Raw genomic sequence first — 13419 nt, 5'->3', positions numbered from 1 at the left:
GTAATAAAAGCTGCAAGCATCTGTATGGTATGACATATTTCCCTGTAAAATATTACAAAGTTTTATCCTCCACAGAGCATCTCTGTGTGACTAGACGACAAAACAATTCATAGCATGATTTAGCCTAGGAAGCATTTTCAGAGATACAGTATTAGCAGCGATTAGTTTTCTTACCCAGAACGATGTCTGACAACATCCCTGCTCAACCTTTCTGCTAAGTAAGAACCAATTCGATCCAACTTCTCTGGAGCAGATACTGCATAAAATGTCAATTTCTCCATGTCTGCTTTAACGAGGCCATCCTAAAAGTTAAGAAGAAGAACGAGGTAAGTAGGCTGTCCACATCTTCAGAGATACTTTTTTTATTTCCAAGCATTGCTTGCTTCACATGCCCCCTTCTGGATTTGTGATTAAATCCATCCTTTAGGCTGAAACTTCCTGGCGATAATCTCCTTTTATGGCATTCTGGATACAGAATTTTCAGAAAGTTAAACAAATGTCCCATTTAGGCAGAACATTTAAATATACCTTCATAAGTGATGAATTACTGTAACACCTTCCTAAATAGAGACTGCTCAACTAACTGCAATATGCAGGGAATGAGATGTATTTTAAAATGTGGAAAGATTTCAAATTTGTTTCGATTTAAAAATTTTACAGTTATGTTAAGTCAATTTTACTCCTTTACATAGATGACAGTGAACACGTTGTTAAAATGATTCAAAGTTGCTGATATCATTACAAAGCCTTAATTAATAAATGAGAATGTATTAAGGACTGCGTGTGTCTCTGCTCATCCAACATACTAAAAAAAACAAGAGTCCCCTGGTGTGGGATCAGCAAACTTTCGTTTGTCTCTGCCCTCTACAGGGAGACCCAGGCCACAGGTCCAATGGTTCTCCCCACCCTTAGACAACAAATCAATTCTCAGCCTAAACTTCTTGGTCATATATAGCCCAAGAAACTAAGGGTTCCTTAGGATTGTCAGAGGAGGTGGAAAGGAAGACAGAAAAATTATGCTAGGGGCGCCTGGCTGGCTCAGTCAGAAGAGCACGCGACTCTTGATCCCAGAGTCATGAGTTCATGCCCCACATGGGGTGTAGAGTTCACTTAAAAAAAAAAAAGAATCATGTTAAATGGTGAATCTACAACTGAAAATTTTATAAATCTGCGCTTTCTACTGGCCCCTCCATATTCTCTGGCTTTTTGCCTTACTACTGCTCCATCACCAATGGAATCAATCCCTCCTATTTTTACCTACTTGGTTGTCCTCAAACTTGCTCCTACGGCCACCTCTCTTCCCTCTCTGACATCAAATGAGCTCCTCTCCTCCTTCTCAGAAGATGGAAGCCATTGGAGTAGAATTTACTGGCAACCCTCCACCCCCATTTTCTCAGTGCCCTCCAGACCAGTGGTTCTCAACCAGGGAGACTGCACCCCGTGGGGCAATGTGTGGAGACATTTTGGGTTGTCACAGCTGGGCAGGGGGTGTACCAGCATTTCGGGTAGATGCCAGGGATGCTAACAAACATCCCACAATGCACAGGATAGCCCAAAAGCAAAGAACTAACTAGATCAGAAGGTCAATAGAACCTGAATTAAGAAACCCTACCCCATGCAAAACAAGACCCCTATTTTCAAAGGACTCATCTTAGAGAAACGTTTGCTTATGCTCTTTCTGTCTGCCTCATACGGCCCAGGATTTGACTCCATTGGTTAGCCTCTCTCTTTCCTGGGTTTTTGTTGTTGTGGTGGTTTTAAAAAAAATTTTTAATGGTTATTTGAGAGAGAGAGAGAGAGAGAGAGATCGAGAGAGATCACTAGTGGGGGAGGGGCAGAAAGAAAGGGAGACCGAGAATCCCAAACAGGCTCCGTGCTATCAGCACAAAGCCGACGGGCTTGAACTCACCAACCATGAGATCATGACCTGAGCCGAAGTCAGATGCTCAACAGACTAAGCCACCTAGATGGCCCCTCCTGGTTTTGTGACCTCTCCTTCTGTATTGGTTCCTCCACATCATCAGCTAAATATGACTGCCTCTCATCCATTTTTTTTTTTTTAATGCCTCACTGATTTTATTGAGGAATAATTTATACACAATACTCTACACCCAAGTGGCGCGTGGGTAGCTCAGTCAGTTAAGTGGCCGACTCCTGGTTTTGGCTCAGGTCATGATCTCACGTTCGTGGGATCAAGCCCCCCATCAAGCTCTGCCTGGGATTCTCTCTTCCTCTCTCTGTCCCTCCCTGGCACACACTCTCTCTCTTGCTCTTTCATTCTCTCTCTCAAAATAAATAAACGTTAACATTTTTTAAAATAAGATAAAAAATAAACTACACCCAAGTATATAATCTGAACTATGAGAGTCGTAGATCTATGAAACCACCAGTAAAAAAAAAAAAAGACACAAAACATTTCTATCATTTGCAGAAGATTCGTCATGTCCTCCTCTGCAGTCCTCCTCCCTCTCCAGGCTACCACTGCTCCCCGCCTTTTAGCATTATAAAAAGCAGTCTGACTGGTCTGTGGACTCCTGTCACTCAACTCACCTCTGCCTAAGGATGCTTCTCTGACTCACCGGGATGACTCACTCCTACTCATCCTGCAGGTCTCAAAGTCCTCCCAAAAGCCTTCGGGGCGCCCTCCCACCCCCCTCCCAAGCCTGGCTGAGAGGCCCCTCCTGCACGTTCCTTCAGCTCAGCGCGCTCAGCGCTGTGTTCCGTCACGCTGTTTTTCACTCGTGAAGCAGATACTAATCAAGCACTAACCATGTGCCAGACACTGTCATGGGCACTAGGGAAGAAAGGGTGAGCCAAGAATTCTATTAACTCATTTAATATCCATGAGATCCTTATAAAATCGGTACTATTTATAATTTCCATTTCAGGATGAGAAACTGAGGTACCTGCCCAAGATCACATGGCTAATAATGATAAGAAACGGTTTGGTTATTTGTCCCCCTCACTAGATTGCTCTTTGAAGGCAGGGACTGTAACCTGTAGACCCCTGCACTCTGGGCACCTACTGCCTGATCTGTTTTAGACACACGAGATCTTTTTTTGTTGTTGCATAAATTAACAATAACAAATAAGGTCAACTGGGTTATGATTGCCACACGTATGCAAGGTTCACGTAAATTTTTTTAAGTCTCCATTTAAACAAATCTTATTTAATACTTGGCAATCAATCAATCCGTCAATAGCTGGCAAAAATACTCTTTATATAACCATTGTCTACCTGTCATCACTAATCTAATCCACCTATCAGCACTCCCGTGATCAAAAGTCCCTCACTGCCTATGAGGAGTTAAAGCAGACAAAGTAGAAGCCCGGTCTGTCATTCACATTCCTCTATAATCTGGCCTCCACCTTATCTTTAGTAACCATATGTCCCAGACTCCTCAAGGAAATGACTTGAATATTCGGTCTATTAAATGACGTGTCTGGAATTTCAGATCAGAAATCATGGTCAGCACGATTACCACCCATTACCCTCTGCAATGAGGCTATTTAAACCTTCACTTCCAGGGTCTTCACCTCAAACCTACCCCTTGCTTTCTCCTGCACTCCTCTGTCTTTTCTCTCCAGGCCCCTCACTTGCAACAAAGAGACTAATCTCACTTCTCCAGATGGCATACATCCTTCAAAGCTCAGCAATCTCATTTCCTCTGAGAATGCTTCCCAGAGACTGCCACCCCACAGCAAAACCTCTGCTTTGAAGGCAAAAACTTTACCACCTGTTCTGCTTAACATTTTGCTTCCTAATTTATGCATTTTGATTTAATATTTAGTATGCTTTTGCTTTATGTCAGTCAGTGGATGGAAAGCTATGTAAGGCAGGTACCCTATCATATCTTAGGGCTTTTACCTGTCACAAATTATCCAGGATATCTGGCAGTCAATAGTATGTAACTGATTAACCTCTTCTAAATGGCTGAATGTTTAAATCGGATTTCATTAAAATGAGATATCTCATATACCATGAAATATATAAATTAATGTTAAGATCACCAAAGGTTTCTGTAATTAGCTACATTTTAATTTTTTAAAGATTTTTTTTAAAATTTTTAAGTGATCTCTGTACCTAACATGGGACTCGACCTAGAACCCCAAGATCAAGAGTCACACGCTCTCCCAACTGAGCCAGCCAGGCACTCTGACTACCTTTTAAAGCAAATTTGGGAAATCAAACCCATGTAACATTTTTCTGTTCATATCCATTTAACCCTGGACTAAAGGAAACTTAGAAAATTCAGGACGGTGTCAAACAAAATCATTCAAATATAGGTGCTTTGAAAACTGCAATCTGCCATAATAAAGTTTAATGGTTATAAAAAATTTTAAAGCATTGAAGTAAAAAGAGAACAAACTCTGCCTGGAACATGCTTCCTTTACTTCTCAATTCTCTTCTGAAAACTGAATGGCCAACCCATTTATTCTTTGGATCTTAGTGCAGATTTTATTTCCTGAAGGCCTCTGTTCTCCAAGCCCACGTTAGGTATCATTCCGACCTGCTCCAGGAGCACGGCGTGCTTCATCATAACATTCTTTCACACAGCACTGTAATTGCCAATTTCCTTGTCTGTGAGCTTGGCGAGAGCAGAAAACCTGGTCTGTGTTCACAGCTGTATTCTTAGCATTTCGTACAAATAATCCGGCACCAGCTCATAAATTTTTGTCAAGTGTTACTTAAATATAGGAACTATCTAGACAAGAGGACGCCATCTGTCCATCATGCCAAATTTAGACTGATCTACGAAAAGGATCAGTGAAAATTAGACAAGCCAGCATGGGTCATTTTGAAGTAGAAAAAGAGAAATATAAAAACAGCAGTGTACAGGATGAGATTTAGGAGTAAAAGTAGAGAAATGAAATTAGGGAAACCTTAGGGAGGTCAGCAGGGGGGAAGGATGGGTCAGCAAAGAGAAGGATCAGTAGATGTAGATCAAATTACTTTTGGATCCTCAGGGAATATGTTGTCCACCAGGCGTTTGTAGCGAGGACGCAAAGCAGAACAGCAGCAACACACTCCTGTTCAAAACAGAGTAAAAACACAAAGTACTGAGATTATTCATATTGTAAACGGACCTAGAAATTCAGGCTTCTGAATATTAATGAGTTATTTAAAATAAAACCCTCAAACTGGCACTGATAATAATAATAAAAAAAAAAGGCATGTGAATTCAATTACCGATTAAGAAATAAAAAGTTAAATCTCCTCTCCCCTCCCCAAAGACACATCAAAATGAATATATTAATGAATCATTCCAAAGTTCCATTTCAAATCATTTGGGGGCAAGTGTGCGCTTGTACACACACATACACAAAACTTACCAAATTCACCCTTTAAGCAAACATATAATCCATACCCCCATGACCCCTTTCTAATCTCATCTCCCACTACTCTCTGCATTGCACACCCCACTCTCCCACTGCCTGGCCCAATCCACCTACAGCACCTGTCACAGGGGTCTTGAAAGACGGTCTGCTCCCAGTGGCTGGCAAAAACACTCAGTATGTGCTATCTACACAAGGCATCATATGAGGAACTACATTAGTGAGGGAAAAAAACCTCAAAGGGAAGTCCAGGAATTTCAAAAATGCTCCAAGCCTGCTCTATTATAGTTTCAGGTGTTGGTATCTTGGAAAGAGCAACGGACCGGGATCCAGAATACCTGGGTACATTCCAAGTCTTACACTTAAGTGCCTACATGGCCTTGGGTAAAGCACATTAGCTATCTGGAAAGAACCATGTAAGCGAGAGGGATCAGTTTTCTTGTCCTGAAAGCTAGTAACAGGAATGTTGGTCTGGAGGCACTATAAAATTATTCCCATGATAGATGAAACTAGGGTATGTGTGTCTCTGTTTATGTGTACATTTGTATGTATTTACAAACCAAAATATAGTATGAAAGACTGCTTGAGCTAGAAGTTAAAAGAACTAGATCTAAGCAGACTTTTACGACTATCTCATAGAGTAAGATTATGCAAGAGACAACTTCTCCAGATCTCACTTTGCTCATGAAGTATGTACCATTCATGCATGCAGTCATATACTAAATGTCAACGGAGTACCCAGCACTGGCCAAAACAAGTAAGACTGAGTACAGATTTGCAGCAGAGTCAATAAAGCACTGATAAAAACAAGACTGACTTAAGCTCTGCACTGCATCTTTAGTGATCACAGAGTACTGTGCATACATTATGTAACACTTCCAGCAAATTAGTGAGGCATTATTACCATTACTTTACAGGAGTGGGATGTACAGCAGAACTGACCAAGTAACTTACTCAACAGCAGTGGCTAAGTGAGCATCCCATGTCTAACTCCGTAACCCCATGTTCTTCCCACAACACCACAGATACCCATGGTCAAATCAGTCAACACCCAAATATTTCATTTGTACCTACTATCTGCCTAAGACCATACCAGATGCCACACATACAAGAAAGTATAAAAGAGAAAAGATCCCTGCTCTTGAGTTTATAAACTTACTTAAAAAATAGTTTATTAATTTCACCAATATATACTTGGCACTATGTGCTGATAATGTAAAAATGCTATTGTTCAGAATGTTTTCTACTTCAACAGAAGAAAAAAAATTCTAAAGAGTCCGAATTTTTCAATTAACTAACACCAAAACACCTGAACTCTTTTTAGAATCCTAAAGCAAAAACACTGGTCCTATTATTAGAGGAAAAGAAGTGGGGAGGGGAGGGAGGTAAGAGCCAAGTAAGCAAAAGTTCTACTTCTGTCCGCGACAATATAAAAATATTTCAGATAAATATTAACACGCTGAAGAATTAAAATCAAATACGTATCGAGTGCTTGTTATACAGAGCACCGAGCTGGGGAATGCAATGATGAAAAGCGCCTGTGACCTGGTAAGAAGATCAAGATGAGCGCTCTGCTAACACTTACTCGAGGCCAAAAATAGCACACTCCAGCTGCTATGGTGGCAAAGAGACTGGCAGCGGACTGAAAAGCAAGTCTTACTGCTTCAAGGTCCCCATCAAAATGGTATGTTGTTACTTTCGATAAGAAAAGACTCTCAATACCATTAGGTTTCACTTACACTGACACTTTTGGATAGTACACATTGCTTTTACAGAGGCTTTAGAAAAAATGTGAACTTGGAATACACACAAAATCCAGTTCCTACTTTCAGGAAGCTCAGGTCCACTGCAAGAAACGGGAGTAAAAAGGAAAATGCCAAACAGGCCAGATGGTGTTAAAGGGAATGGGCTTTGCAGTCAGACAGGCCCAAGGTGACTTCAGGGTCTCTTCCTGTCTAGCTGGGTGGGCATGTTACTTTTTCTTACTATGCCTATGTTTCTTCATCAGTTTAATGGTGTAATAAATGCCTTCTTCATACTTACTGGTAAAATTAAAAAATGAAAGTTTTAATATATACCAAGCATTCAATAAAAGGTAGATATTATTAGTAACGCAATAAGAGAAGTACTACAATGGGTAAGCAGAAGGTGCCTGAGGGCCCTAGAGATAATCTTAAAGACAGTATGAAAACCTTTGCTTGTAAACCAATCGTTCAAAAATCACACCAAACGGGCGCCTGGGTGGCTCAGTGCATTAAGCGTCCAACTCTGGATTTGGGCTCAGGTCATGATCTCCCAGTTTGTGAGATCAAGCCCTGCTTGGGATTCTCTGCCTCTCTCGCTCTCTCCCTCAAAATAAATAAACTTTAAAAAAATCTTGGGGCGTCTGAGTGGCTCAGTTGGTTAAGCATCTGACTTTGGCTCAACTCACGATCTCTCAGTTTGTGAGTTCAAGCCCTGCGTCGGGCTTTGTGCTGACAGCTTGGAGCCTGGAGCCTGCTTCAGGTTCTCTGTCTCCCTCTCGCTCTGTCCCTCCCCTGCTCACTCTCTCTCTCTCTCTCTCTCTCTCTCAAAAATAAAATAAACATTAAAAAAAAATTGGGGTGGGGCGCCTGGGTGCCTCAGTCAGTTAAGCGTCCGACTTTGGCTCAGGTCATAGTCTCATGGTTCATGGGTTCGAGCCCTGCATCGGGCTCTGTGCTGACAACGAGGAGCCTGGAGCCTGTTCAGATTCTGTCTGTCTGTCTGTCTCTCTCTCTCTCTGCCCCTCCTCCACTAGTGCTCTGTCTCTGTCTTTCAAAAATAGTTAAAAAAAATTTTTTTTAATTAAAAAAAATCTCAACAAATTCTGCATATGGTTCACAATAAGCTTTCATAACAGTATCAGTACCAGTTCGGGGGGGGGGGGGAGGCAGTAAAATGTCATTTTCTGAACATGACGTGTGCAGCGTTATACAAAGTATTTTACAACATTCCTCACTTACTCCTACACTCACTTGCTGAAGTGGTTACCATCTCCCTCGGATAAATGAGGATACAGGCTCAGGGAGGCCATCTGTCCAATAGCACCCTGCTGGTAAGGAATGCAGCGGGGCCGAGATTCCAGCCCAGATCTGATGGCTTCAAAGGGTAACAGCCACACTACAATCAAGTACTAGACAGTTTCCAAACCAAACCACGACCGTGACTGCAGGAATGAGTGTGACGAACAGACCAGGAATGCGCAGCCATGCAGGGAAAGAAAGGATCACAATGAGTTTCTCCAGAAGACCCAAAATGATACAAAAACAGTTTCTTGACTACTTACTTACTATTAATGAAAAGCTACCAACTATAGAGACGACATATGAAACCAGGCTTCAAACTTTCAATGTACTCATATTTCTATAGAACGTGTTGAAGAGAATATAATGTCAAAATGACTGTGGCAACAGTAATCACAAAAGAAGTAACATGAACTACTTTAAGGAAGAGAACACTGTACTTGTAAACATCACAAGAAGCAAAGTAAACTGAAATCATTGACCTACTCAGCCACAGAAACGGGGTTGACTCCCTTGCCGAAGTCAATTCGTAGGGCTTTTCGAATTCAGCTGCAGGTACCTGAACGTAGTCTTTCATGTCGTAAGAGACTACTTTCTAGTCGATCTTTGAGCTTCTGGGTCCTTACACCACTGTTCAGGACGTGCCTAGTTCACATCACTTGCAATTAATTAGCAGAGGGCACTAATGCACCGTGACTTATCTTACTGGCTGCTGACATCAAGTGTAAAGCTATCAAGAACTTGATAATATGCATATCAAATTCTGCTGCCAAGACCAAAGAGTTTAAACAAGATACTACAAAAGAACGTGTGGCTAGTTCAATGAAAGCAGGTTTTCAGAGTTTAAGAAGTAAAAAAAAATAAAGCTACTTACACGCTTTTTTCCCTTAAAGCGTTCCTTCAGTCTCTCTCCATCCTCGCTTCTAATCCCTTCCAATAAACTCTTCTGAACCCCAGACCACCCTATTTTTAACCCCTTCCCAACGTTCTCTTTCCAAAGGACTAAGCGTATCACAGAATGCCTCAAGCAGTTGGCAAATCTGAGCAGTCAACAGGATTCTCCCTTTATATTTAATTCTAGTACAAAAGGAGAAGGGAGTCCACTATTCTCCTGGAGCAGAAGGAATTCAGAACTTTACTTATGATACGCTAGTACAAACAGCACGTCTCAAGTGAGAGAATTATGGGAAAATGGAACACGCGTGCAGCTGGAAACAGAAAAACTGACCCCAAAGAAGTGCCAAGCTGCATGAGTATACAGGCAGGCTCATGGGGCTCCGTGATTAATGGGCTGAGTACTAGCTCTCAGGGTTAGGGGTACTATAATATACATAGGCAGTGCCTGCAACATAGAAGCCACGTAAAAACATGTAATATATTTTTTAGCAAATTCTGCATACTCCTAAATTAGCCATTTCTTCTTTAAAGGCACCCCAAGATAATTTCTCCTCCTTAACTCCCTACTAACATCATTCTCATGCGGATTCACCGATGTCCCCTGGCCCTCATCTCAGGCAGGAGTGAGGTGCATTGACCTCTGGCAGCCTCCTTCTTCTGTGTTAGAATTTGATGGTGAGGTGTTAGAATTAATTTCCAACCCATCCTTACCCACAGAGGCATTCAGGGAAGGACCTGAGTAGCTAGTTGAACAGAAAACCTCACAGCTGAACTAAAAATAGGTCGAATCAGGCACACGAGCACACAAAGGTGCTGGGAGAATTCTGCTTAATGGGACAGTATTCCAAGTGGCTGGCCCACCAGTGAGTACTTTGTGACAACATTTGCTTGCTATGTGGGTGTGAGTTTGGGGGGGGGGTGGGAAGGAGTTCTGAATAATTAATAAAGACTCCTTTTCTTTTTTTAAGAGAGAAAGCAAGTATGATCAGGGGACAGGGGCAGAGGGAGAGAGAGAATCTCAAGCAGGCTCCACGCGCAGCACAGAGCCCAATGCAGGGCTCGATTCCACGATCTTGGGATCATGACCTGAGCCGAAATCAAGAGTCTGACGCTCCACTGACTGAGCTACCCAGGTGCCCCAAGACTCCTTTTAAAATAAGCTACTTATTTCAATAAACTATATTATCCAATGATAAGTTAAATCTAACTAGAAATATTAATCTCTCCATTATTAAACCATTAATGTCTCTATTATTAAACACCAACACAGCACTGGGTACCTGGGATAAATCTATCCTCTAAAACAAAAGTAAGTTACTACTAACACTGACACTGGAGTTGAAGAATGCTTAGACCCTATTATGAGAACCAACTGTATGACTTTAAATTAGGTTTCTTTTATGATCTACAGAAGCAGAATATAATAGTATCTGCATCTTCTACACAGCAATTACATTATCTCAATTCTTACAAGTAATACACTGGAAATTCAATGCCATATTTAAGGCTTACTAAATTTCATACTTTTAAATGGGAACAGCTATGATTACAGGATTTTGATTCTTTATGCCTTCAATGTATATTTCTACAACTGCAGTAATTTACATATTTATCTACATGTCGGCCTTTACCACCAGAACAAGAGTCCCTCTAACAGAAAGTCCATACATCTTACTCATTGTTGTGCATGTCTGGCATATAGCAGATATTTATTTTATTTTTTTAAATTTTTTTTAACGTTTTTATTTATTTTTGAGACAGGGAGAGACAGAGCATGAACAGGGGAGGGTCAGAGAGAGGGAGACACAGAATCCGAAGCAGGCTCCAGGCTCCGAGCTGTCAGCACAGAGCCCGACGCGGGGCTCGAACTCACGGACCGTGAGATCATGACCTGAGCCGAAGTCGGCCGCTTAACCGACTGAGCCACCCAGGCGCCCCAGCAGATATTTATTAAAACATTCCTTCACTAAATGAATAAGGACCCAGAGTTCACGGATAGATAAAACAAATTTAGTATCTGCTCACATATGTGCTGAAAGAATCAAAATTATCATCAAGAAAGTATACTGTCCACCACAAAACGCTCCAACACACAGAGGCCAATGTCAACTGAATCATTTTAAACACTTCATGCATTATTTTTAGTCCTACAGGAGGCCATCCATAATCAAGGTGAAAAGGGACAGACTGTTTTTCTATTAGAAGATTCTAAAAATCTCTCACTTCAATAACTGTAGCTCTATGTATCCAGAATCCTTTAAGGGTCAGTAGCATCACATAAAATTTTCTCCAAGGTTAAAATTAAAACTCAAGTTATGTATTCAGTTAGTGTCAGAACAAGATGTTTGCTTCATACAATTAAAAGGACTCAATATTACAGTCCCACTCATACATACCAGTCCCAAGTACCAAAAACTTGATACAGAAATATACATATGCACATACATGTACATGCTATATATAAAGCCTACAACATGGATGTTATTATGCCTGTACTTCAACGTGTACACAGTCACTGTGTGAAGAACTACATGGGATGAAAAATGTAACTATCGGGGCACCTGAATGGCTCAGTCGGTTGAGCTTCTGACTTCGGCTCAGGTCATGATTTCACGGTCCGTGAGTTTGAGCCCCGCGTCGGGCTCTGTGCTGACGGCTCGGAGCCTGGAACCTGCTTCGGATTCTGTGTCTCCCTCTCTCTCTGTCCCTCCCCCATTCATGCTGTCTCTCTCTGCCTCAAAAATAAATAAACATTAAAAAAAAAAAAAAGAAAAATGTAACTACTTAAGAAGACAAAGGCAAGATTTGGACAACATTAAAGGATAAGGACAAGGGATCTCCAGTGTGTAAGGGTTACCCACAGAGGTTCAGAAAGCACTAGGAGCTCACATGAAGAGGCTTTATGCAGGACACGGACTTCAGCCGAGAGCTGCCACGCTGAACCAATGCACTCAATTATAAGGATAAACTGGGGACAGTGAAGGACAATTACAGTCCAGTGGAACAATGCAAGAGTTCACTACGGAGCATGACACATGGGAAAACCAAAATGCATCTTCTAATGGCCCACAGCTTTTAGAAAGGAAGGAATGTGGGAGGCGGCACAAAGGAAGCATCAGAAGGGTTTGGTGACTAATTAGACACGGGGTCAAAGAAACGGGAACAAAATAGTCTTATCGTCAGGAAAGTGTTCCTTTTAAGAGGATTTTAATCCATTAGAGGAATATTTTATTACACAACTCTTTCCACTTGTAATTCTATACCTTCTCTCCTTTCATTCTCCATTTCACTACCTGTCCTTTATCCCCAGGCACAGAACCCTCGTGGAAAAGAGGACAACAAAGGCAATACTGGGACTAATGGCCCAATTAGACACTCTCTCTCTCCATTACATTGCAATACTTGGTCTACAACAAGCGTCACACAGACACATCTCTGACATACTTTCAAAACTACATGGAGACACCCACTGTCCACAGGAAAAAACAGCTTTTCTCTGAGTCAAATGACCAGTCTACACTTAACATGTTTCCCCCCAGTGTCACAATTTCTAAAGAAAAAATATGTATTAAACATTCTCCTACTTAGTCAATTTATGGACTTATACTTACATTTAACTTTACAGTATAGTACACTATCATACTTAATTCGAAACGTATTCCTCAGCAGTTACCCAAAACAGAAGCAATAAAATATAGAATAATCCTGGCTTTTAGAAAATGCAATCCTCCAAGATTCCATTTGAAAACCTCCTGGAATTAACACACAGAAAAAAAATTACCACAAATATTAAAATCAGAAAATGTAATTGTCTCTTCATTTCACCGGACGTTGGCTTCCACAACAATAAGGATCCAACGGATGACACTGAAACCAGAGCTGCCGCCAGGTAAGAAAAGCACTCACACCTGTCTCCACCACAGTCAGGACGTAGCATGTGGTCCACCCCTACTTCTAAGACCACATCCCTGGACCCTGCACACCACAGGCCTTCCTCAAACATGCGCAGGTGGCATTCTTGGAAGGGGAGCACAGCACTCCTGTGTCCCAACATCCAGAGGTAAGTAATGAGATGAGGCAGAATTGAAAACTAAAATGGTATGGGATTCCCTTATTTGATATATAAAATATTAGGGCACCT

General features: G+C 41.4%; 1 protein-coding gene across 2 annotated transcripts in view; it reads right to left on the bottom strand.

Moving 5' to 3' along the window:
- The window catches only part of EFR3A (EFR3 homolog A), a 105712-nt gene that overhangs the window by 63201 nt on the left and 29092 nt on the right, over positions 1-13419 (bottom strand). The window contains exons 2-3 of one of the 2 annotated variants that reach the window (XM_047074196.1): positions 4955-5031; positions 175-302 (exon numbers count right to left, since the gene is read on the bottom strand). In XM_047074196.1, coding sequence (XP_046930152.1) covers positions 175-302; positions 4955-5031 — 205 coding nt within the window. Of the gene's footprint in view, positions 1-174; positions 303-4884; positions 4903-4954; positions 5032-13419 lie in introns of those variants that run through there. The other variant, XM_047074197.1, reaches the window with a different exon arrangement.

This window comes from Lynx rufus, unplaced genomic scaffold (genome assembly GCF_022079265.1).
Source record: "Lynx rufus isolate CCGP_SWC_20201006 ecotype Redwood Valley unplaced genomic scaffold, mLynRuf1.p SCAF_12, whole genome shotgun sequence".
Lineage (NCBI taxonomy): Eukaryota > Metazoa > Chordata > Mammalia > Carnivora > Felidae > Lynx > Lynx rufus.
The sequence above is the reverse complement of the archived record's forward strand: the minus strand, read 5'-3'. Positions and strand labels throughout refer to the sequence as shown.